The sequence below is a fragment of the Balearica regulorum genome, chromosome 14, assembly GCF_011004875.1.
Source record: "Balearica regulorum gibbericeps isolate bBalReg1 chromosome 14, bBalReg1.pri, whole genome shotgun sequence".
NCBI classification, from domain to species: Eukaryota; Metazoa; Chordata; class Aves; order Gruiformes; family Gruidae; genus Balearica; species Balearica regulorum.
The window spans coordinates 18,281,091-18,308,233 of NC_046197.1; the positions used below are offsets into that span (position 1 = coordinate 18,281,091).

Genomic DNA, 27,143 nt, shown 5'->3' on the forward strand with positions numbered 1-27,143 from the left:
ACTCCTTAACTCACAGACACTTCAATTAGAAGCAGGACTCGGCTTCAAGATCCTGTACTTGGGAGTTCCAAAGACCAGCGCTGGGAAGGCTGCCTGTTGAACGCCAAACCACAGCTGGAGAGGTGAAATTCAGCAGCAGCAGGACAGATTGTTATGTGTATTGGGGAAAAGCTGACAAGTCCAATTAATATTTCTACGATACTCAGTGATTTAGAGAATGATTGAATTATGTATTCAAAAACTGTTAAACACAGAGGTCAAAGTACCGAGCTCATGCATTAACTTATGTATGATGAAACCAGAAGCAGCAGTGGTGACAGCTCATAAAAAAACTGGCAAGCATAAGATGGAATGAGTTTTACAAAAAGGTGTTGAAAAAATAGGATGTTAAATGAAGATACAGGATTACCTACAATAAAATTGATCACCATCTTGGGAACACTGCTGAAGGCTAAATTCCAGCCATCAATGTCAGCTGGCTCTGGAGACCAACTTCCAGCCAGATGGCAGGGTACCAACGGTGGGGTACAGCACCCCTTACTGGAAGAACAGACCCCAAGGTAGGACTGAATAGCAATGCTCACTGACAGATGCTCTGGGGGGACAAAAATATGCCAGTGACAGAAGAAAAGTTTGAGTCACCTGGAACTCGGTTTGTATCACCTAAATATTACGTTTTATCTAAAAGTAGAATTTATCCCTTGTTGGTACATGGTATTTGTCTTGATTGATCAAATACATTAATCTATTTTTAAGAAAGGACTGATGGACTTGCATGAGTTCTTTCAATGAGTTTTATTGAGTAGCCAAATCTGATAAATTAGCACAGATAAAATAAGCATTTGCATGTGTTACAAATGACTTTTTACAGGAATAAAACAGTGAAAATTACAAACTGTAAAAAGGAGGACAAGTAAATCCTGTCTCAAATTCAGAAGGGGGAAGATTTATAACTTCATACTGAAGATCAAATGTTTTGAGTTCAGAAAACAAAGATTTAATATTACAATATTATACACTACTTTACAAAATTAAATTTACTATAAGGATTACATCCATAATAGTAAACAGAACCTTAAAATCACATTTAATGGTCCCTTAACAACCATTCTGCATCTTTGATTAAATTCTGTTAAGAAATTAATTCTAAATAAAAGTGAATCATTCTAGTTATTGCAACACAGTCTATGTGGACTTAGACTCAAATATATTAAATTAAAAAGGATAATGAAAGCAAAGTAAAATGGATGGTAACAATGTTGGCTGAACACTAATGTGTCAAATACAGAAGTAGTTTAAAAAAAAAGGTCTTCATCTAGAAAAATAGAATACATTTGCAGTGGTAGAGTTGTCGTGCTGAGATCTAAGTACCAGAGCCACTCTTGCCTATTTTTGCAGTTCATCTTCAGTGTCCTCATTTTTCAATTGCAGGTAAAAATGACACATCATAGGTAGTTTGTGTGTTCATCTGTACTGTATTGCCCTTATGGCAACACAAGGTGAACCAGCAGGCCATTCCCACTGCAAGGGGATAAACTAACAAAGTTCAACACAGAATTTCTTCCAAGTTGAAAAGAACTCCCAAGAGGGTTCATCTGATTGTTTATAATGTTTTGCTCTGTAAAACTTAGGGACTCTAATTCAAAATTGCTAACTGCCACAAAGACTGACATCTTTAGCCATTAGTCTAGTGTACATAAAGCAATGAAGCCATCTCCAATGTTTATGTTGGGTTTTTTTTTTAAAAAAAAAAGAGATAATAGCAAAATACAGTCATAGTAAGAAATGTACTTTGGGTGGGCTGTTAGATGCAAGGATGATTTTCAACATCTGAGTGATAATATACCCAAAACACAAGTTTTAAGTCATAACCTATGCAACTGCATAGCTTCCATTTATGGTTTAAATGAAGAGACCCCTTTTCCCCAGGAAAAAAAAAAAAATCAGACTGTCAAAAAAATGTCTTTACTATGACTAGAAACTGTGCAATTCTCTGAAAAGCTGTTCAAGTAAATATACTCCTGTTTGCTACAGAGACAGCAGACAGGGAAGCTTAAATTGGTTCCATAATAGTCTTTTCATGCTATGTTAGATATTGTTCTGAACTTTAGCTTCTTGTCCTCAAGCGACAAGAACAACTTCCTCAAAGAAACTCCTCCCCTGAAGTAAGGCAACTCCTGACAATCGTGCAGCTACAGCCTGAAATGGTAGCAAGTGATCACCCTATGATGTCCTTTGACATTTGTATCACAAAAATGTAAGTTAACTAGCCTAATCACAGTACTTGGTTGACCACTTCAAAGTGTTTTACCTATTCAAGTTACTTGCCCCAGAAAGTAGGTTTTGCAAGTTTACCATTACTAAACAAAAAAGCAAACCATATGAAAGTGTATTTTCCATATGAAACACTTCCATGGGCATAGGGATACAGTAACTTAAATTCTCTTTACGTTGCTAGCTATCAAAGATAGCTTAATCTCCAAAACAGAATAACTATCAATGCACTTTTATAACATCATTTTTGTATACAAGTTTTCACTTCAAGTTCAATGTCAACTTCCATCTGTAGCTCTGGCAGGGATGTGAGAGTATATTTAAAGCTTTTATTTGGTGCACACTGGCTTTGGACCTAGGCTCGTTACACAGCTGCAGTAAAAAAAAAAACTTCAGGCATGTCTCAAACCATAAGCAATTTCTTCAAACACAATATAATATTTTTGTCTTTGGAAAAATAATGTCTTTTCCAATTTTAACGTCAGAATATTCAATGTTGTCTCAAAGCAGGAGGTTTGAAGTGCCACCATACAAACTCACTTCAGAAACACACTAGATTTTAGGGGCCTAACATTCAGTTAATGTAAACAAGAGCCAAAAGTCTACTAAACGTAAACCAAAAAATCTAAGATAACCTTCCTTGCCCCTCCCCTCCCACACCATTCACAAACTGAAATTAAAACTATTCCTTTTACTGAAGAAAAATAAAGCTTGTCATCTACTTAAGTCTACTTTTACAGCTGACTCAGCCACTGACTTTTTAAAATGTGTCTCTCAGGGCCCACTCCTACTCCACTCCCAATCTACTTTTTAGTTAGAATACTGACTTCTTAAACGCTTTAACAAATTCAGCCATCTTGTCCGGGTTAAGCTTACCTTTAGTCCTATTAGCTATAATCCAATCCAAGCACTGGATTCTACGCTTCATAAAATATTTGTTCGTTTCACAATGAACAGTTGTTTCATTGCTACTTTAAGCATTAAGTTGAACATTGAGATGCTCTGTCTGTAATCACTGGATGCACTTAGAAAGAATTTCCCTGCAAATCATGATCAGTATTGTGAGGTTTTATATCTAGCAGCAAAAAAAAAATAAATGCAAAGAGTTACAGAAATATACATTTTGAACAACAAAGAACTCTTTATTTTACAAAATGTATTTCACCTTTTCAGTATTGCCTTTGTAAATGTACTTCATGCTGCAACTACTTACAGTAAAAACATGATTTGCAGCAAATTAAAGGTGCTCAACCAGTTCCAATAGTTTGATATTTTTTTTAAGGTACAATATTATGTAGTTGCACATTTGATTCTTGGATGTGGTCCTTTATTTGCTTTAGTTTGTTGAAATCACAGTGAGAACTTCTCATCAACTGCCTCAGGCCACAGATTTAATGAAGATATTACAAGCACAATCGTTCTTTACTGCAAAATCTTTCCTTAAAGAAGTGAGCCAAAGGCTAGTGTTTCATTTATTTACTTGCTGCTGTATATGAAGGAGGAATTCATAGTATGATAAGGCTGATTCTGTTCTGTCTTCAATCATATTTTGCAGAAAACTTGATTTCAATGGACTGTCATCCCTTAAAAATGAAAATATAAGTGTTTGAGTGAAATAAATATTCACCAAGATCTACAGTGCAATGCATTAATAAAGTTACAGGTCAAGTGGCAAGTCATTTCAAGAGCTTAAGAACATGAAAAGAGGATCTCAAATAGCCCTTGTGATTAATCCCAACAAGTACACTTATCAGCATTTACTTCATTAATCTGCCATTAACTGCAGGTTGTTCTGTGACATTTAGCCTTTTTTAGTCCATCAAAATTCTAATTGGAGGCAACTCACAACAAGTCATATCTGTTGTCAAATGTGTTAAGCACAGCCTGCACCATTGTTAAAACTTCCATTAAGAAAGTTCAGTATATGATATCCAAATATGTATTGTTAAGAGGTCCCTAAAGAAGCACAAAGACTTAAAACACTTACTTTATTATATACAGTATAGGAAAGAAAGGTCTCTGTTCTCTCAGCCAAGAAATGAAAGCTATTGTTCTGACGGATTCTGCTGTTTCAAGTTCTGGGAGATGCGTCTAAGAGGCAAAGTGTGTCATTAATACATACATGATGTTTTTCAGAAAAAAAACCCACAAAAAACCAAAACAGTAAAAGGAACACTTAAAATAGCTCAACTCTATCCTAATCGGGTATAAAGGAAACCCAGACAGATAGGTTTCATGATGTGTTTAGTCTCCTTTGCAAGGTCTTGAAACAGTCAAATGCCCTAAACTGGTATCAGCAATTGCCAACAGAACGGTGATGACTGAGCTGTGATTGATACCTGTTTTATTGCAGAAGCCAAAGGATTTCCCACTAACCTACTGCCCTTACTATTCCCAAGTATTCTCAGTCTGCTCCCACAGTTCTGAGAAACTGAAATCACTGCCAGCCTCTCCTTACTGTGCTTTCAGGGGAAGATTTATATAGTTTTAGCCTGGAGAAACTCCAAGGGAGGCAAAAGAAATTATTTCTTTCCCTGAATCTGAATTTATTTCGAATAATAACTAGAAGGCTAATATTTCAATAGTGCTGGTTTAGTTCTCGTGAAAATGATATTCTGGCGCTGTACGACTGGTGTAGAGCAAAGCAAGCACGTACCATATTCTGCGGTATTGAGCCGTAATTTGGTACCCCAAGGACTTGGCTGATAAAGCTCTGCCCGCAGTTCTTCCCAATCCACAGAAACATTACCTGAAAGATACCCAGCAAAACCAACATTAATCCAATGCAAAACCACATCTCAGCAGTCTCCTACATATTTTGAATTCTCAGAAATAACACATGAAGTAAATTTGGATGCTTTTTAAAATCACCACCACCACACAACTTACAGAGCCAGCATCCATAAGGTAAGCACCATCCCTACTCAGCTTCTCCACTGACAGCTGGAGAATGGGTGGCTGAGGTATAGTTCTATCATTTATGTTAAGAGCCCCCTAAAGGAAAAAGCAAAAAGAAAAACAGTGTTTCACATCTTCATGCATTGAAACAGGCACAAGAACAGAAGGTTAAATAAGAATAGGACATACTACACTGAATACTGAAGTTGGACCCTTTTCCTCAATTGAGTTCAAGTCATACTTCACGTGCATGATTTACTAATAAAGCTCTCAATCTTTTATTTAGAGAGGGCGTACGTCATCATTTAATCTTAGTTAATTGGTTCTAGCACTGGAATATCATGTTTGTTATGTACAAGAGATGTGATTTCTAAAATTATTCAGGCTCTTACATAAACATTCTCTCACTTGTCAAAGAACTATTTTGACACTTTAAAATAAAGGACCAGAGGGACAAAAAGTTAAAACATATGATATGCTGTCTTTACATACATGTGACAGTGCAAGATAATGACACAAGGCAAAAAGTGAAATAAGTTAGAAAAAACCTTCTCCATCCATTCACAGCCAGAGCACAACTTCTCTCCAGAATTCATCAATCCAGTCCCAAATAACAAATGCATAAATACCACAAATGGGAAAATACAAAACAGTAAATTTTAGCTACGAGGCTTTAATGTGGAAAACTTCTGAGATTTTCTTAACACAAATTTATTTTCACATCATAAAAATCTTTGGGATCAAACAGACCATGTAGCAATGCAAATACTCACCTCATCTGTGAGATTATCAACTCTGTACAGACTGGGATGTGTCATCAGCATGAGGTAAACAAGAGGCTGGTTTTTCACTTGACACATGGTAAAAATGCGTTCATCTAAACGTGCGTTCGTCCCAGTTTGAAATGCTTTCTGCAAACGATCAGGCATTTAATTTGACCATTAAAGCAAAGTGAGACAAGCTGAATTTAGCACACCATCTATTGTTTATTTCTAACTTACTTGTGACTCATCTCTAAGATTTAAGTATTTTCTCATGGTATGGTATTTTACTTCTCCATAGGTCTCTTCAGCATTTCACATATAAATCATACAAGTCTCCTTATTCCCATTTAATTCCAGAATTAAACGTTACCTTGCACCATCAATCCTTTCTACTGAGCACTACAGCTGAGATGAAAGCATCTTGAAATATATCTCTTCTGACATACACATCAAAAATGTTATGCAATGAAATTTAAAAGAATAAATAGTGGAGCAGTTTATGGTTGGCTTCAATGTACAGAATCTTAAGTAATTCTGTATTTACAATAAAGATGTAGTCCTGGCTTGTTGGGACAAATAAACCAGCTATAACAAACAAGGGCTTGCTCCTCCCACTTGACTGGGTCAAATGCTTATAAAGTCTTCTACATAAAAAAGCTCAACATGCTAGTAGCAACATGCTGGTTAATTCCTTATGAAAAGGTTCTAGAAAAGAAAGCCAGCTTGTCCAACACTTAAAATGACTTCTAGTATCAGTTCAGGGAAATCCAATCAAAAAATACTTACATTAGGCAAATATCGTGAAATGCTTTAACTTTTGCAAGAACAGCCAGCCAGCTACCTCTCTGCCTGCCAGCTAGCGCTCTCTTCTAATCCACACTGAACTGCTGTGTGGATCTACATTTCCAGAAATGCACAAAAATTAGATTCCTGAAAAAACACTCTACCAGTACCCTGCCACATTATCTAGACTAGTCAGTGTCTTTACTATTTTCCTAGTCACTTATTTAAAACATTTATACTTTTGTTTTTATACACACTTCTAAACTCCTGCTTCTTAACTAGATCGTTCTCCATAGTGATATTCTTTAGACATCTTCTCCACCCTCTACTGCTCTCCTCTGCATGCAAGAGCAGAAGGCCCATCCATTACCCTGATACATTTGCTCCATAAAATTCACCAAATCCATCCATTTTTCATAACATAACAGACTCCAAGATAAAAACACATATTCACCATGTGTAAAATAGTATGTTATCTATCCAGGTCTGAGAAACAATTAAATAGGTTTTGTTCTACATTGACCTTTCAAGTCATCAAATTCTGGGGTGCAGAGAAAAGGAATTGTTATCTTGAGAGAACTTCATCTGTGCAAGAAGCACCATTCTCAAATCTGTAAAACATCTCAAAACTCTAATGGCAAATTGCAGGAAGGCTGGTTTTATTAAATGATCTAAATCAAGGAACTTCTCAGTTTTGAATCCTACAAAAATACTGAAAGAAGATAGATGGTTTTTGGTGCAAAGAAATGTCCTTTTACTTCAGGTTGACATGCCAAACAGACAATCATCCTCTTGCACAGCTTCCTTTCAACTCTTACCTGTTTTAAGAGTGCCAGTACATAGAGCGGAAAGAGCCGTAGTGAGTAGGGGGCCATGAGACCAGGTTGTTGAATGCTTAGGACTGATGAACGGTAAGCAGATAAAGAATCTATCACTGCATTGACCAAGGCATCCCGAGCATCACTCAAGGTAGCAGAAACTGATCGGTCCACAGCTAAAATGAGAGTACAAAGCTCAAATAAGAGGCTTTTCCACCCTTGGTAGGAATACAGTCACGTATGTTAACTTTTCTCATTTTAACATAACGCTTCCATGCATCTTAATAAGCTTTTACTACACTAGAGAGGAAGTCAAGACAAGTGATTCAGAAAAAAAACTGCAGCCCATGATGATACATCAGACTAAGTCCAGGTGACTACATTCAGCTACACTGATACTGTACTTAAGCCAAGAATTAAAAAAAAAAAAAAAACCATACCAAACCACAAACCTTTTAGACTTGCAACTTAGAAAGCACTCTTAGAAAGAGAGAGTCTTTTCTTCTAATGTTACTTCCCAGACGATTACTGCTCAAAGCTTTTGGGATATCATCCATACATATCCAAACGAGCTCTTATCGTGCTTACCCATATTGGCTAACAGCCCAGTGATGGCTTGTACGTCTGCCCCTAGGTAGACATCATTCAGCGTTGTGACAACAGGTAAGCACATAGTGTGGACACGAATTCGTCTTTCACCTGTCAGAAAAGAAAACTGTAGTCTCCAAACATAACTTTTGTTTTATGAAACAATACAAGAAATGCCCCTTAGTCAGCAGCAAAAAAAATAATCAAGATTTGATCTAATTTATCATACAAGTGGTGAATCAGGTCATTTCCAGTAGCTTTTTAAAAACTGTTAGTTCTCAGTTTCTGGGTTAAGTCTACCTATTTTCAGACCAGAACTAAGTTTCCCAAGAAACTTCTTGGTCTGGAAGAAACAACACATCACAGCTGTGATCTTGATATTAGATAAAATAGTTTGTGCAAGTTACTGCAACTGAATTGAAGCTTATAAATGGGCACAAAAAAGACCGATCTGAATACTGTGCTGTTAATGCAGCTAACACTACCTGCATACCTTACCTTTGCTGGATGTGTACAGGAGAGCTGACTGAAAAGAAACAACTTGCATATCAGTAAGACTCTCTTCTACTGACATTTGCACAGCATATCCTGCATCTGGGTTTACATTGGGTAGTGACAACAAGTCTGTAGATCGTACGAAGAAGTTCCCATGGAAAGTATGAATGGAAAGACCTACAGGACAGGCATTGGAACGAATCAATTTTATAGTCATGAAGTACAGACACCATTCACACATCTGCCATCACTGTTAGGTGGCTCTGTATCAGAATGTTAGGATCCTTCTCAATGAAATAAAGTATCTTCAGGAAAGGTAAATATACCAAACAGACAACTAATCCATAGAATCCACAAAGCCTAGCAGAAACAAGGGATTTGGAAATGAAATCAGGGCAGAATAGTAGTACGTCTCTAGACTATAAAAACAGTCCCTTGCTGGAATAGCAGTCCACCAAAGTTTCCAGCTTTAAACATTATAAAATGGAATTTGGATGCCAGTAATGATACTGCAAATACAGTCTTTAATAAACGATCTGATTCCTGGTACTGAATTTTACTTTTCTAATCTATGTCTTTTAACCATTTAAGCTTACGTAACAGCCAAAATAGCAATCAAAACATTTCTGAATGACAGCAAACACCTGCTTCCCCCTCACCCTCCCCAAAAAACAAACAAAAAAATCTGTGTTCAAACCTTTGGTGCATCTTATCCTCATGACAGCCTCAAACCCAATCTTTCTAGTTAAATACCGTTTCAGTTCCTTTTGCAATTTCTCCACCTGGACAGGGTTGTGTTTATGATGGTAAGACTGGTAGTAGTAGACACTACCTGCAGAATACCTTGATATACAACCTGAAACAAAACCAACAGATACTGGCAGAGTGCAGACAGTTGCTGCTGTGGTCTTTAAATATACCAGTTGAGTGCAATATTTCCTTTAATTATTAAACTGTTCACACCTGCAAATAGCTCTGTTACACAATTAGACACCTGCATGCAGAGACATAGATGTAACACAACTATATGTTTGAGTATGTATGTAATAATGTTCCATTGGCCTGAAGTTACAGGTACTTTGTCACTTGAAAGTTTGGTTAAATAGAGAAAAAGTAATTAAAATGCTAATGAAGCTTACTCTAAAGGTGTTTACACTGATGCATAAAAAGAAAGGCATAAAAGGAAAGTATTTCAGCCACTTATACCAGGATCACAAGAATCCTGACTCACTAAGGGAGAATATGAAAACAGCTGGGTTAAATCAGAAAAAGACTGAAAGGTTACATTCTATTCACTGTCACTGCTCAGCAAGGATGAATTTGCATCTTGACACACTAGATACATTCAAATCAGGTTCATATACTAAATGTGATTGTAGATTCTATGCGTTTGCCAAAAGTACAAGAGCTACACGTCCCAAAACAGCTTAATACGACTTACCTAGAGAAGCCAAGTCAGAATACTGTCCACTAAGAAGAAATAAATCCACTGCAACTTGTTGCCCTGAGCAGTCCAAGGCTAACTTCTTGTAAAAATCAGTTGATGGTGTCAGATGTATGTCCTGTTAATACAATGGAGTATTACAAAATACAAAGGAAATTCAAACAGATTAACACATATATCGCCTGTTTTCAGGGACACTAATAATTGATTCTCCATCACTGATTACACTGATATTTAAAAAAAAAAAATCACGTCATTAATCTGGGTTTACAGTGCTTGGGTTTTTTTTGTTTCGCTTTGTTTTGTCTTTGAAGGAAAGAAATTCTTCTACTACTTTAGCAAAAGAAGGTTAACTCAACAAGAGAACCATGAGGTTAACCCAGAACAGGCAATTCCAGAACCACATACATGTACAGAACAGGGTAGTCTGTTCTCTCAGCCTTTTTGCTTTTCTGACCTTTGCAGTTGCTCTTTGGTTTGGCTCTTCACGTGACTTTAGTGCTCCCATTCCCACAGATGGAAGCTGTGTCTGGAAGACAGAGATTCTACCTCCCGTGGGGGACATCAGTTTAAAGGCAGCCTGTAACGCAGGCCCCAGAGCACTCTGAGTTTCCAGGGACTTGGTAAACATCTGTGGCAAGGTCCTCAACAGATCTTGAATCAGCTATGATTGAGAAAAGACAAATATTAATACTAAGAGCCTTCTGAGTTTTCTTCTTTGTAGAGCTGATCGCAGAACACACATAAACATGTATTAACACTTCTACTATTAAGGTAGGAAAAGCCTTAGTAAAAGTCAAGTATTGTCTTGTTTCAGGTTGGCAAATGTTTACAGTCACATACATAAAATTAAAAGACCTCTTTTTTCCCACCTCAAACTTGGCATTTAAACTGTAGGCGTTAAAGAGCATTAAGTAATCCAGAAATTATCAAGCATATCTCAAACTATGTGAATGCCACTAGTTATTTAAGGTAGCTCTTACCTCTTTATTTTCATTTAAGTTTACTAATAAGTTTTCTGGCATTGGTATAAATACATCTGGAAGAAAAAAAAGTATGTTTAAGTTATTTTTTAAAAACACAAAGTCCTCTCAATTGTATATGCCAACCATTATAACTATTGAAAAAAGAATACAGTATCAATGTGTAAAACCATTCAAACATAGCTACGTGGATTTCTTTTTTTCTCATAAGCATACCTGTGGCTAGAATGCCACATTAGAGTAGCAATCAACAGGGTTGAAAAGTAATCAAAACTTAAGCAAAAACACATAGCAAAGATTTTCTAGTGTTCATTCTGCCCTACCCCATGACATACAGTGAAAGGAGACTTGAAACTAAAGGCAGAAGAATAAGCATTAAGCATCAGTCACCACAGAATCTATAGTAATTTACCAACCATCAATATTTGGCATTACAAGAGAAACCTAGATAATTGTACAAATTAAACTAGAGGCTGAGCGGGCTGTCGTCATGTTTTAAGTCATGAACAGCCACAGCATTGCACAGACATCACAGGCTTCATTAACGAATGCAGACATATGCTACTTTAAAGCCATTACTGCAGAGACTAATGATCTGATCTAGAACTCCCACCAGACAGATTTGTTTAAAAGGCTGTCAAACCCAGCAGTCATTAATAGATATCAATCACAAAAGTTGTATCTGCATACCTTCAATATCTGAAACTATAAGCATCTGAGGTTGAGAGAGACCTTCCTGAAGACTGTAGAAATGGATTGTGCTGTCAAATGTTATGAAGCCTATTTTTGTTCTAGTGTTCCCAGGAAGCCTAAAAATGAGACATATGGTGTTCAGTAAGATGAAATTTCATTTCTGCAGGATTTTTTTTTAACATCCACTGCACCTGTCCAAGGTTGTTACCCAGTAGTTAGCTTACCAGCTACACTGCAACAGCTTGACTAAGTCATTTTGGAGAAAAAAAAATACCCCAAAAAAGGAGCTCATAGTAGAGTCACCTAGCAGAGATTCAAGATTTTTTTTAAAGAGGGTAATAATAAATGGCAGAAAAGGAAGAAACAAGCTGCAAAATACAAAGAAGCATTTATCTAAGTTCAAATAGCATGTATTTTATGATAAGTTCATTAGATGTATGCATTCCTTTCAGCAAATACTTACCTAAATTTCACTTTTTAAAAAATACAGTTCAAAAGACATCATAAACATGATGTTTATTCCTTTTTTGGGATTGGTGAAGCAGATAGAAAAGAGCCAGACTGAGAAACAAGCCTCAAAGTTACCTTTTTTTACTAGTGCAGCTGTGATGGGAAAAAGACTACAGCTCTCTGCTACATTTTAATACAACATTGGCCATTGCTAGCGAACACTAGGAAATTTCTTGACAGGAAGTAGTATGTTGAAGTCTATCACAAGTTTCGTAAGAGTAATGAAAATAGAAAATTATAAGAAAAAGGTACTTACAAGTCAAGATTGTCTAACAAGGTCTGGCAGACTGTATTCAAGTATCCCGTCTCTATTGCATTATGAGAGACATCAAACACAAAGAGGTACACAGGTGGCTGAGGTGGACGTAGCTGAGAAAAAAAAAAAAAAAGGTTACCTTTAGTTTTCAAAGTGACATTTATTAGATTGAGTTTATTCATTCCACTGCAAATTTGAACTCTATTAAACCAGCATACAGATGATAGCTAAACCTTCTAAATGCATTTGTCTCTGTGTAATTCTAGAATTATAGTTTTCTTCCAGAAGACCTACAAACACCTAGATGTTCTAAATATAGAACTTTGACATCATAAATGTTTAGAAATTAAGAACTATCTGAAGTTCTTCCCAAGAGTTCTCAGATATACTCCTTGAGGCAGCAACTGTTCTACTAAACTGGAAAGCGTCTTTTGTAACAAGGCTTTTTCCAACTTCCCTCCGGAAATAAAACAAAGGGAGAGGAAAAACTAAGAGTAAATAAAGCCTTACCATGTATTCAGATGGAGCCATAAACTCAATAGTAGCATTCTGGACTTCAGGTCTTTTATGAGGCTCTCCATAAACTCTTGTCACAGGATTATACATGAATTCTTCAGGAACTATGCAGATAAATTTGTATGTTATTACTTCACACTAGTATTAGCTGTGGTGCATTTTAAAACAAATACATCAACTTTTTTGCACCTGTTGGAGAACTACACTAGGTAGGGCAGCTACTTTGTCACCTGCTAGGGTACATTGGGAGACCACATCAGTGCTACTGTACTTCATTAGTGACGCCACTGTCTTTACCCACAGGAAACATTTCTCATGTCTCACAGCCCCAGCATGACCAATGACGAGCCCTAGTACTGATATGGCCAACAGTATTACAGTCTCAAAGGCCAAGGTGGGAAAGGTTAACCTTAACAGTTCAAAGCAATAAGCACATTTAAAACCTACCATCATTCACTCTATAGCACAAATTGCATTTCCATCTCCTTTGGTCTAGAAAGCTGACAAAAGGGTTAATGTATGTCCGACAGGAACGGCATCTCACAATAGTACTTGAGGTGACCACTGGCAATTGCTGGAAAAGAAAAGCTTCCTGTTTTAAAGCATCACCACACTACAGCTATTGATCTACAATATCAACGTTATCTACGCTGTGCTTGCTGGTTAGCTAGTCAAAATGTACTTGTTGAAGGAAGAAGTATTTCTGCATCCTTGCAGCTTCCCTACAATTCCTTAATAAGACTGGTTGGAACTGAGCTCTAAACAATTTGGTTAAGAGTCAAACTTGGCCTCTAAAGTCTTGAATTTTACATTGATGGTTTAAGACCAAAGTCCTACACCCAATACAGATCAAAAATCAGAAAAAAAACCACATCTTTGAAAAAAATTACTTAAATTGTGAAAAATAGCAGTGCTTAAAAGAGGTACTGCTAAATTCACAAAGTCTCCTGGCTATCTGAGGACCCCCTTAACTGTGTTAATTCTTAAGAGAATTAGTACTAGGTTTGGTGTAGGAAATCAGTAACTACCAGTTGTAGAGATACGTGACAAGATGAAGCTATCTAAGCAATACTGGAATTTAGATGTGTTGCTTTCTGTCACAGTCCAGGTGCTGTGCTGCCTCTAGGCTTCTGGTTTTTTGAGGTTTGGGAGGTTTTTTGTTTATTAAGAAGTGAGGGTTCAAAGTTTAAAAATGGCAGGGAGAAAAATTTCAGAAAAATTACAATGATCTGCATGGAACAGGGAAATGTCAGTTACCAGTGGAATTTTTCTGGGCCAAGATTAGTCAACATACTTGCCCTTTTTATAATTCATTGTCCAGCTCTGGATTCTAGTAAAGGCATAGTTGATAATTCAGCATTTAAAGTTTTGAATATTTGTCATACCGATAAGTCTTTGAAAGGATGAAGCAGGAGCCCCAAAGGAAGTTTGGCTTTATTCAATAAGGCCTGAGTTTGAGGAATGTTAGTCAGGGTACAGCGGAACAACCTACATGGAGGACAAAGGGTTATTTTCAGAGGCTTTCAGATAATGAAATGATGATTTCAGTAGTACAGAGCATCTTTTATATTATTCTAGAGCTGGTGATGGTGAATTTCCATTTCCAGATAAAGGATCTTCACCAACTCTGTCAAATTATTCTGGTTTAGTCTGAGCTTGACCCACAGTACATACTTGGAGTTCTTATTTTACACACATGCTCTTCACACAGACTGAATGTCATTTTAGTCACTCAAGTCAAAGTTAAGCCTAGCAGTGTTCAAAATTGCACCAAATTTTTGTATACTAACTGTTATTTTGGAATACTAATTTGAGGTAGCCTTATATACAAATCTGAACCAGCGAAGTTTAAAAAGTTGTCTTAAAACTACACAAAAATAACTATAAACAACCCCACAGTCATTTCAGGGACTTCAGAACTCCGTGGTTTCCACAAAGTGCAGATGTGCACAGTACTTTTGCAAATCCAGCCCAGCTTGTTTGCATGACCAACTTCACAAAGATGCTGTTATTCCCTTTATCTATCATAAAAGACTTGCAAAGCAGGTGTACCTGGTTATACACAGCATGGGTGGTCTCCTCAGAGAGATGACTCGCATAACCAGCTGCCAGCCCCTTGTTTGACATTCCATTTACTCCATTGTTTTAAATGGTTACTTTCAATACAGAGGTCACTCATGTTTCTGCATTCACAATCTTTTTTTGGCACCTCACTCAAGTGAGTTAACTCCTATTTTATGTCTTTTCTCTATCATACTCACTGCAAGCTATAAAGTTTTTGTATTGTACCTATCTATAGCTGCCTTGCAAGCAACATATTGCTCCTCATACTTTCTACAGATCATTTTCCTCACTTCAAAGTTTAAACCACTTACCGCCTTTATCGTAATATAGTGAAGCCTGTTTTCAATGTTTACTACTCACAAAATTAAGGAAATATTTTGTGAAGAGTTACGTTTACAAGTATGAATGTATACTTCTGTTTATTTTGATGGATTATAGCAAATTGATAGTCTTACTCAGGATTACAGTTGAGCTTCTGGATGTCTTCATGCAAGTTTGGGACAGGAGCCTTCAAGAGGGTCGTAGGAAGAATATTTCTTTCTTGAAGAAGATTCACAGGTCTTAATCCTTCTTGCTGTAGACTCAGGCCAGCCATAGATGCAGTTAAGTGATTAGTGCCCAGGGCAGGCTAGAGTCAAATAAAATTTCAGAAATTAACACTAACTATTTGGATGAAGCCCATAGTTCATTTAAAAAGCAAACATCTTTCCCTTTCAATTTTTTAATTTTGTTTGTGTATTAACTGTCATTGCATTACAGTGATATATTTAGAAATAATACTTGTAACAAACTTAGACTTCGGCATGTAACGTAATAGAGGTAAAAAATAGCATACATTTGCTACAAAGCTCTTGAAATACAGAAGCTCAGGTGGCAAAAGCATTGCTCAGTTTGCTTTGAAAGTTCAGGAGAAAATCCAAATACTTCAGCTAACAACAGGGAAGACGAACATGCCAAAAGCAGCTGAAAGTTCTAAGAGAAATATTCTGAACAGATTTGAGTATAGAACACTTCAGAAAGAGCTGGCACACAGCTTTTCCTATCTGGCATCAAGGCAAAAAGCATTCATTTTGGACTATGTCTACCGTCTTGGACAAATGGCTCACCAAAGAGTGACCCACAGAAGCAGCACCCCAGAGATGCGAACACACACCAATCGTCACTTTTCTTCACCCGCACGCACCACGGGTCATAACGAGATAAAATCCAGATGATCTTTACCTGGTGGAAATGTTTTGATCCATCTGGATATTGCAAAGCTGATGCCTGCATTCCTGGTGCTCCGGGTGGAGAAGTATTTTGGTAGCCTGGAGGTAAGGTAGGGTAGGAATACCCAACACTTCTATTCACCTTAAGATTCGGAGGTGCAGAAGGATGTGGAGTTGCTAGAGGCAGAGTAGACAAATACTTAAAATTAATTGCCAGAGAACTGCAGCTTGCTCAATGCATTACTACAGCAGGAAGGCTTTTTGTTGTTGTTCAGTTTCTAGGTGTAAACAACTGACAACTGCTCTCAGTTTTGCAAAGTGCTCTTAACTGCTTGACCATGCTTACAAGCAAAGACATGCTAATTGTCAATGCTTCAAATTTCATATTTAGTTTCAAGACAGACATCAAACCGAGTGTATATGTTTGTACGCAAATGCCTAAACTTCTATCTTTCCCAGGCTTTTAAAAAAAAGTTGTGTAATAGTAAACATTTAATTCCAAATCCTTACCCATGAGGCCACCCCCTTCTATTGCATCATAGCTGTTTTGGACCACAGACCCATCACTGGCAGCAGATGTGGCATCGCCTGTTAAGACAGAGTCCCAGTAAAAATTTTCACAAGTTACTAAGAAGTTGTAATGGGGTAACTGCAAAGAAATCCTACTTGCTGGATGAATATTAAGATTAGCATTGTCTGGATCTACTTTGTTTCTACCCCAGGATGAAGCCAAATTAAACATACATCTTGGCCTCTTTCTCACACACACTTCCCTTGCTGACACGACCTCAACAAAGGACATTCATAAAACCACAAAATCTTTTTTCAAGGAAAACAAAACTCCCTACACTTTGGGTTGAACGACCTTTTAAGATTACTTTAGATTAGGTATTTGCCATAACTTCCAAGCTAATATGCAACAAAGCATCAGGCACCGCTCCTTCCTCATCAGAGGAAGTGTCTGTAGGCTAGCCATGGTTTTCAGAGTACCCTGGAATTTAGGCACTGAATTCCCTGAAGAACTTTTTCCACTGATAATTCAGGAAAACACCAAATTCCCTTCGCTTACATACTTAGTCCAGTACTGCTCACCACATACCAACAGTTCTGATATGGTCACATACCAGTCAAGATATAAATTACAGTTGCGATAAAAAAAACCTTGAAATTCAGAGAGTGCTCCCAAAGGACAGCTTTTTGTAAGATAACTATGTCTAAATATACAAACCCAATGATCTATTGCTAAGGAAAAGCAGGTACTCAATTTACTTTTTATTGTCATTAAAATCTTCAAAGATGACCCAGGGAAAGGAACTTATGCTGAATCTTCCTAGTATGTAGCAGTGAACCTACTTCACAGACTAAACATTTCTCTCTCTCCAGGGCCCTGGAAATGTTTCTCTTCATTATGAGGAAAAGACTTTCTTAGCAAAAGCACTTTCTAATGCATTTCATATGTTCAGAAGTAAGCTAAATCTGAATATACTATTCTTGTAATCACACAGCTACCACGTACAAGAAACTGTCAATCTGAACATGCAAGGAGCCAACAGCTTTGACAGAACAAACTATCTATATAAAAACAAAACTGCTGACTACCACAGGGCCCCATCTAGCATGGGCAGTAAATGCAATACAACTGCAGGTCCGTTTGATTATGGAGCCCTGATGAGTTGTCAAAGAATGGCATATTTGTGCAGGGCCCACAGAAGACAAAGTCAGGTATCTGTCTTCAACAGCTGACACTTAACAGCCTCTAGTAACTACCTTCAGAAAATGAACAAATCCAAGATACACACTTCAGTGATTTTACACAGAAGGGAAGAATAAGGTACAGCTATGTAAACAGGGAAGGAATTGCAGGGTTCACATTTTAGCTCTCCCTGCAGAATAAAATGATACAGGAAGTTATACACCGATTATATCCTCCACAGCAGCCAGGGATGCAGAAAAATCAGAATTTCAGTATGATTTTAGAACATTAAAAATAAAAAATAAAAAAAGAGATGGCAACTATGGGAGACACGGACACATTAAACAACACTTAGAAATCTATTTTGAAATGTTAATTATTTTTATTTTATTAACAACTGTCAACAAGAAATATTTTACTTCCTCCCAGGTCCTTACCTGCTCCTTTCAGATAAAATTACACTGTATTAGTACCAATTTTACCATTTGAGTATCTAATACAACAGTGTAGTCAACTTTAAAGGCTGTATATTAGACCAAGTTGCAATGTTCAAATTCAACAAAAAGAGCAAATTATTTCTTACTTTCTCGATTTGCAGCTGAATTTAGCAGAGACTGTGTATTAGGTGGTCCTGCTACCAGTGTTGGTGGCCTGATTAAAGGTGGACCACCAACTGGCGGCGGTCCTAAAGGTGGTCTTGCAGGGGGGTGGAGTGGAGTTAAAGGCTGAGTCACTGGTGGAGGTGCAGATCCTGTAAAGAGATTAATTAGGAGGAGTTTAACCCAGCTGAAAAAGTCACAACACAGACTGAACTCTAAATATTCCTCTTATTCAAATGATAAACAGCATATACATAAGTATATAATATATAATAAATAAAATAAATACTAAAATCCTAACAGGTATGCAGAAGGTTTTACAACTTCAGATTGTTCCTGTCATGCTCTTCTCATACTGGGTTCCTGCAGCTATTGTCCACAATCTCTTTCAGCTTTTTGTTGCTATTGTTGGTGAGAATTTCAAGAGGTACGGAAACCATCCCAACTTCAATTACTAAGTCTGGACTATATTATAAAGTTATAGTACATCCCTGTATTAGAGAATAATGAACTAGTAAGAGTCTAAACAGATTCCTTCTGACAGGATGCTCATCTTCTGCTTCAATAATCTGATGCAGAACAGCAATGTACATATTCTATAGCTAGTAAAATTACTTGGGGCAAATATATCACTTGGGAAAGCATCAACAGTGTGCAGTTTGAATGAACTTGCCATGCAAGTGCAAGGTGTTTTGCTCTGAAACGTTTAACCCTCCATGTTAAAAGTCACGGGAAAGTTTTTAATTGCCTCTCTTTTAAAATTCTACAACTTTCTCAAGCCATTTAGAAACCCAGTAATGCCAAATCCCAAAAGCACTTCCACCCCTTTGTTGCCTCTTATTCCAGGGGCCAGCGTAACTGCCCTTTAACTCTAGAAGACACCAATGTATTTTAACGTAAAAGTTACCCTTCAAGAGATAAAGCCAAATTGTCCAGTGTCACCCTGGCACAGAAGCCTGTAAGCCGTACACAAAAGTAGACTGACAAATTCCCCACCACACAAAATATGCAACTTCACGAGCCTGCACGGTATGGTCACATTTAAGGGAGGAGTGGGGAAAAAAAAAAAAGGGGGGAAGAAGAAAAAAAAAAAATCACATCCAGTGAAGTTATCTGTTTGTTCACTTAGCGTTTGATACAGCAAAGCTAATTAATTGCTATATCCAGGCAACACTATCACAGAACTTGGAAGAGATTCTGTATCTGTCCAAAGTTGTCCATGCAGGCCAGGAGCTAGCAGACCTTTGTTCTAAGAATGAGCGTGATCACCAAATGAGCTAAATTCATTTTAAAAGCTATCACTGTTCTACAAAAAACTACCAGGGAAATTGCTCAGGAGGATTCACCATTGAATGGATATAAGAATTCTCCTATTCCAGACACTCACTCTCATTTCATATGCCACTTTCCAAGATTTCTCAGCATTTTCCTCACTAACTCCAAAGTACTAATTGTTTATTCCAATAAACTGCCAGAAATAATTTCATAAATTCTGTGAGCTTCAGGCAGTTTGAACATCATAAGAAAATTAGTCAGGCATATAACAAAAAATTAGCATCAAGAAAAATCTCTAGTGAGGCTAAAAAGATTTCACAAGAAAAAAATATTTGCTTTAACATTTAAAATGTTTTTGTACATAACTCCTATTTGCATGCTCAGTTAGAAAAACCTCTATAAGAACAAGCAGCGCTTTGGCAAAGAGAAACTGGAGTATTCACTTTGTGTCCGTAATAATCACAAGTTGCATAACAGAGATACTTAGTGTTAGAAAAGCTTTTCGCCAGTACATATACCAGCACAGAAGCAGCAGGAACAGAAGCCTCACTCTTTCAGAATACTTTCTAAAGACTGACTATTATTATTATTAGATAGTGAAAATTACAAGTTTGGAGGAAGGAAGCCTTCCACTGAACTGGCCTCTATTTCAATGACACAGAACACTTTTCAGTTTTCTTTCCAGGCTGCGCTCAAGTTGTTTGCATCAACGTGACAGAGGCTGTTCAGAGAACTGCCTGAATCGAGTGATTAACAGAAAGGCTGACAAGTTTTAAACTGCAGAAGACCACACTCTCTAAACAGGACTACAGTTTTCAACTGTGAAGTCCTCAAGTCCCCAGTGGACTGAAACAGCCACCCCAAGGAACGGTGAAGGTCACAGAAACAGCATTACCCACACACAGCTTCCCAAAATGAGACACCGTTCAGGAGTTACCTGCGTCAGCCAACTGCAGTGCTTGACTGGCACACAGAACTTCCACTTCTAATCCAAAGAAGCCACCCCAGTATTTGTGATGTGCGTTTTCTCAAAATACCTGCTTTGACAACCTTGCTCCACAAGCAAAATGCCACTGCAGAGTCAATTCTGTAGTTTTTTTAAAAGGACACTGAGAAATGGACATTGGTAAATTATCAAAAGCATTATGGTTACCTGGCTTCATATAGCTGTTCTGAAGCGGAGGACCTCCTGGCGAAGCAGCATATTGATAACTTCCTGGAGGATTTGTGTTTCCTGATAACGACGACGGTGGCTGAGCTGACCCTGTCCCCGCCAGGTGAGCCAAATGGCTTGTTTGAGACCCTAGGGGCTGACTCACAGGAGTCTGGCTGTACTGCCAGTTTGAAAGCACTGGTGGGCTAGCTGCAGGAGGAAAGCTACCAGCAGATGATATAGCAGCTGAGTTTTGCAATGTGGGCAGCAGCACTTGTGGAACAGAACCTGTCTGTTGTACTGGTGACCCAGAGAAAGGTGCCACTGGTGGTCTGTTGAGAGTCTGCCCAGGTCCTTGATAATTGTTTAATTGAGAAACATTCTGAGAGCCACTATAGTTATACTGTCCAGAAGACTGATGTGGAGGAACCTTCGCCGGCGCCTGATGCAAATACGATCCTGGAACCGAAGGGCTAAATCCCTGGCCATCTGATGAGTGCATCAGCTGATTTTGAACAGGACCTGGAAGAAAAAAAAACCACAACAAGCAATAAACCCTTTAGAAAGTCAGTGGTGGGTATCACTTCTGAAAATAAGAGATGTTCCTGGAAAACTCCTTCCTTAGGATTTTACTAGTCTCCAAGCAGTTTTATTTTTTTAAACAATCAGGTGTGACAGAAGTACTGCTGCAGGGGACATGAATTTGGTAGTATTTTGTTATCAACACTTAGATCTTTGTTTTGTTTCACAGTAGCCTCGCAACCACTAAGCATTCCAGTGCCTGAGCGCAATCCATCCTCCTGGACTAAAATTCACACGCGATACTATTTGAGAAACACCCAAAAGCAAGCCGACCAAAGAGGAGCGCTCTCCCACACAGCTGGCAGTCGTACAAGCAAGCAGACCGAAAGCGGAAGCATCCATTACATAATAACTGGGTTTCACTTGACGATTGACACCAACTTAAACTTTAGCTTACGGCAAAGACACGAAGAGCCAGTCTCAGCCTAGGTCACCATGCTATTTCTGAACTGACAGGGTTAATCTATGAAAGTTTCTGCAGTTAATTTTAGTAAGAGAACTATTCATACACATACCGCTCGTGTGAGTGGCCAACTGGTCACAAATGTGGAATGACGGGTAATTTTATCGTAAAATAATTCACCAACCAGGAAAATAAAACTTCATAGGTTAATGGCGCTTTTCATGTATTGGTTGGTTGGTATAGCTGAACTAAGTTTTACTATTTTGAAGGAAAAAAATTGAAAAAAGGTTAATAACTCCCCAAACAGTAAACAATGCTGGCAAGAGCATCGTCAGGTTTCTGCTTTACACGGGAACACAGAGAGACAGAATACTATGAGAATTTCAGTGTGTAAGAGCTCCATCAAGAAAGCTACTACTACAGGTTGTTCATACCTTCGCCACAAAATGGACATTCTGAAGGGAGACTATAAATTTTCAATGAGCAGAATACACTAGATAATGCATGCCGCAGTCAGCCACCACTCCTTAAAAATTACTAAAACACTTTCCAATGTTGTATCGTTTATTTTAGACAGTTGCATTGTGGCTCCCGAACCCCCCTAAACACACAGTTTGAATACTGGAGACATTCCACATACACAGTTAATCATCTGAAAGCAGATAAGATCCTCTTCATGGTTTAGAGTTAAGATTCTTTTCTTTTCAACCCTGTACTATTTTCCAGATTTGCAGAATTAGTCAAGATTTGGACAATTTTTTTTGAACCTAGATAAACAAAAGCACTTAATTTTCCAGACCAGAAACCCCTGAAGGATTCAACACTTAAATTTTCAAAAAATTGCCAGAGAGATTGGCTTGGAGAGCAGATATATATTTACCATACAAATCCTGGAAATAGCTGCCACCAGACCAAAATCACAGAATTTCATTTCACATTAACACAAAGATGGCTGGTTTCCTATTGAAACATCTTAGTTAAATTCAAAAGGTGAGGAAGTTCACATTTCCAAGTTCGAATAACTTTGAACATGAGCATTTCTGACAATAAATTAAGCTAAACACAGAACGCATTGAAATAGTTAGGACAAACCCTGCATCACTCATTCAGCTCATCATTCCCTAGAAAGCCTTAGGCTACGGTTCACAGACAGCTGTTACTTCACTGAATATTGTACATATCCATGGCAGTACTATACTGCCAGTGACCTCATCCTCACTGCCTCTGTTATTTGTGCATAAAAAGTGCATACCATATTATTCTCCACCCATTAATCTCAATATGCTACTTATCATCCAGTTAGGAAATCCAGTTATACTCTACTCTCCTTAAAATGCTGCTCATAAATCTTAGTAATTAATAATTCTCTAAAATCAATGTGTCTAAACAAAAAGCTTACAAACACAAAAATGCTAACAATTATGACTCACCTTTGAAAATTACTCTGCAGTGTATCAGATGGGTTTCCAACAATTGGTTTACAAAATCCATTGTAAATTAAACTTGCTAACTCTAAGAACGATGAAGAATTCTTATGTGATTCCAAGTCTCCTGACTGCATCAGCATGTACACTGATATAACAACATTACTGTAAGTTGTACAAAAAAATACATAACAAATATAAATTAATTTCATAACTCGATTATTCACTTTAGAGCATGACTGCATGGCCCAGGCAGGAATCGCAGTACTTGGATTGCTCTCTTACACAGTTTTCCCTTGCTTCAGGGATAAGTTTGAGGATAAAGCAATGGAAGTGAAGTGAAATCCAAAATTGACTAACCTGGTATTTTCTATGGGGCTTTACTTTAATATTAAAAAAAAAAAAAAAATGACTTCACCATAGCACAACATTCCAAATTGCAATTTTTATTTTTCAAGTCAGAAGCACAACGAAAAGTCTCAATATCCTACACACAGTTCATGTTTTCACGACAAGCCTGCGTAAAGCTGCCAACAAAACTAAAGGCGCAGCACTGAGGGGTGCAGACCCTTTCCAAAGGGCTTCACAGTCCATAAAGACTTCTCAGAACTTGCTGTTTTGCTGCTGCCAGGTACCCATCTTGACCTGACCTGTACCAAGGCCTATCAGAGAGCATATAGGCTTTCCAGCTTTCCCTATATGTTGGTGCTGGTTTCCTGCACTGTTCTGCAAAGCCAGGAACTAAGAAGGAATTCAGCATAGACTGAAGAGCTAGACCACCTGCACAGCTGCAAACCAACCACCACTCAGAGCAGAAATAAGTTAGTAATACAAGAAAGGCCACCTACTTAACTGCAAAAGACACCTCTACAGGAACACAAGGTCATTTAACATTTGTAAGAGCTCAGGAATGGCAGTGGAATATATGTGAAGGTTGCCTGATGGTTTTCTAAAATGAGGGGTCAAAATATTAGCACAGGAGGCTAGGATCCAAGTTCTGTTCTCCACTCTGCAGAATTTAGTACATCACTTTCACCAGGCGCCACCTCTCCAACCTGCAGGAGATACAAGGTTAAACACAGCGAAGAGCTGCCTCCCAACCCAACTGCCATGGGATCGGTCACCCCCAGTGCCCACTTCAGCTGACTGTGACCCCCTGGTCCCCAAGCACACAGAGAGCTGACCAAACCCAACAGCTCCTAAAGCATCTCAGGACCTCAAAGTGCCACGCTAAGGTCACATGAGGAGAGCAAAACAGTTCTAAAAGAATTGTTCTCCTTCTCGTTTGCACTATTAACTGGAAAGCAAATTAGTAACCTGCAGTTAAATGAATACAGAATATTAAAAGAAAAAAACAAATGAAGTAGAGGAAGGTTGTTGCTAAGCAACCCGATGCTCTGTGCTAAACAATTTCCCGGTCAGCACACGGTGCTGCTGTGACAATTTACTGCCTTCACAGACGTACGAGCTTGTGGAGTTACCTGCAAACAGTAAAGCAAGCAACAAGTTGGGAGGAAGAGCTGACAGCTATATAACAATTTGTTATTCTGTTGACGACTTGGTTTCTTATCACTGTAAATATCACAACAGTACTTTCAGTATGCTCTAGACTGTTTTAAAAAGCTTTGGTTTTACTGTAAAGGTCAAAGATCACAGCACCTGTTCAACATATATTTTAAACAATGCTAAGAACAGTCTATGCTTGAATAATCTCATTTATTCAAAAGGCCAGCAACCCAAACTTTATCTTTAACATACCATAACAACTGTTTAATTTTATTACCTTGTATTTGCGTAACTCTAAATTTCAGTTCTTTATTTTTTATACACCTGACAGCCGGGTAGCCCGACATTCCTCTTCCTCCAACTGCCTCCCCAGAACTGCCATTACGTGCTTAATCCGACTACAGGGAAATCAGCAAACATAAAGCGATGCCAGTCTGTAAATCATCCCACTCGATCACTCCATTAGCTAACGTTCTCTTTGTACATTCTCTGCTTAGACCATAAGCTCTCCAGAATAGACGCTCTCTCTTCAGACTGTACTCATATGCTTCCCACTTTCTTGACCCTATAAGCAACTATACAGTTGTTTGTAAAATGCCATTTTGCAGATGACTTTCAGGAAAAGTAATAAGCATGCTGTGAAGGAGGAGGGGGAAGACAAGTCAAACCATTTCATTACTCATGCATAAAGCAGAAAAATCAAAAGATCTCATTATAACTGAATTGCTTATGATGCAGCGCAACTACTGAAACACAGAAGTGTATAATTAAGGAACAAGTACAGAGGATGCTGTCTGTATACGTGAAATCAGGAAATACTTCCAAGAGCACAGATTTCTACACACACAGAGAAAACAGATACAGAGACAAGGCTTGCCTTGTATTTCTTTCTTCCTAGCTGAAAAGACTGGCTAGTAAGCTGCTCGGTTTGACCTTCAATAACTTGTTTTAAAAATATATATATATATATATTTTGAGGGGGGAAAAAAGTCATCAAGACTTTCCCAGCTCATAGCACGCAGAACAAGATAATATCAGTTTTACGTGAATGACAAGATAAAACCCTCCGGCTGCTGCAGCCTGAGCTCAGCCGGGCCCCCCCCGCGATAACAGCAGTGCCACATGTACAGCTCCGTTCCAAAGGGTCAGAGGCTCAGACCGCTCCGGCTGTGTCACCGCGGGGATACGAAGTGACGCCCGGTGCATTGTCCCTACTTGGCACAAACGTGGCTTTTCTGAAAGGCATTTTTATCAATTTATAAGCCAAAACACACCAGAAAAATATACTCGGGGATACCTTTCCCATGAAACAAGACTGGAACGAAGACTTATTTTGCCTGATAAACAGCAGCTCCGCGTTTTTCTCAGTGTGACTTGGGGCAGGCCAGGCTCCGGCCAGCAGCTCGCCACGATTCCCACCACGGCGACCCCCCCGCACCTTTCATTTCCCAACGGGGGAGCAGCCGCCGCAGCCAGCGCTCCCACCCGCACCCGTGTCCTCGCACGGCCCGGGTGACGCTCCCGCGGGGGGTGACAGAAGAAATCAGTCACTGCTACCCATTTTTTTCCTTTTCTTCGCCCTTAATTCAGCTGCGCTGCCCCTCGGGACGCCGGCTGCCCGGGGTGCGGTGAGGCCGCCGCTGGACCCGGACACAGACCCGTGCCCGGGGCCGGCTGTAACTCAGCGAGCCGAGGGGCTAACGCACCAGGAGCGCCCGCCGGCTCCCCCGCTCCCGTGGCCCAGAACCCGTCCTCCCCCGTCCTCCCCGCCGCTCTGCCCGCGGGCACCGGCCCCCTCCCCCGCGCCGCGGGCCGAGGCCTACCCGCTACACCCGCAGCACCAGGGAGGACGGGCACAGGGCGGCCCACGGCCGGGGGAAACACCACGGGGCAGGGGCCACCCCCACTAGGCCCCACAGCCCTCTACCGCCACCGGAGCGGCCCAGCGCCGCACTCACCGTTGCTATAGGGCTGCTGGCCGGCGCCGTTCTGGCTAGGGTAGCCAGCGGGGGGCCTGGCGGGCTGGGCCATGGCGGCGGGCTGGGCTGGGCTGGGCTCGGCTCGGTTCAGCTCGGCTCAGCTCGGTTCAGCTCGGTTCAGCAGTGCCGCCCGTCTGGCGGCGCCCGGCCCAGCTCAGGGAAGGAGGGGAGGGTCAGCCCCGCACCGGAACTACTGGCGACGCGCGCAGGCGCACTGCGTACACGTGGCACTTCC

At 39.2% G+C, this 27,143-nt stretch overlaps 1 protein-coding gene across 1 annotated transcript; it reads right to left on the reverse strand.

The window, feature by feature from the left end:
- Positions 1 to 780: 780 nt before the first annotated feature.
- Positions 781 to 27,137, reverse strand: SEC24A (SEC24 homolog A, COPII component). Its single transcript, XM_075766912.1, has 23 exons — positions 26,888 to 27,137; positions 21,015 to 21,536; positions 18,571 to 18,738; positions 16,805 to 16,882; positions 16,308 to 16,471; positions 15,542 to 15,714; positions 14,408 to 14,510; positions 13,470 to 13,596; positions 13,017 to 13,126; positions 12,507 to 12,619; positions 11,738 to 11,856; positions 11,048 to 11,103; positions 10,522 to 10,728; positions 10,062 to 10,182; positions 9,318 to 9,476; positions 8,624 to 8,797; positions 8,126 to 8,236; positions 7,538 to 7,713; positions 5,946 to 6,083; positions 5,164 to 5,268; positions 4,931 to 5,023; positions 4,262 to 4,365; positions 781 to 3,857 (listed from the first exon to the last, which is right to left on the reverse strand). The coding sequence occupies exons 1-23, from the start codon at positions 26,958 to 26,960 to the stop codon at positions 3,743 to 3,745; spliced, it is 3,309 nt and encodes a 1,102-aa protein (XP_075623027.1). The 5' UTR covers positions 26,961 to 27,137; the 3' UTR covers positions 781 to 3,742.
- Positions 27,138 to 27,143: the final 6 nt, after the last annotated feature.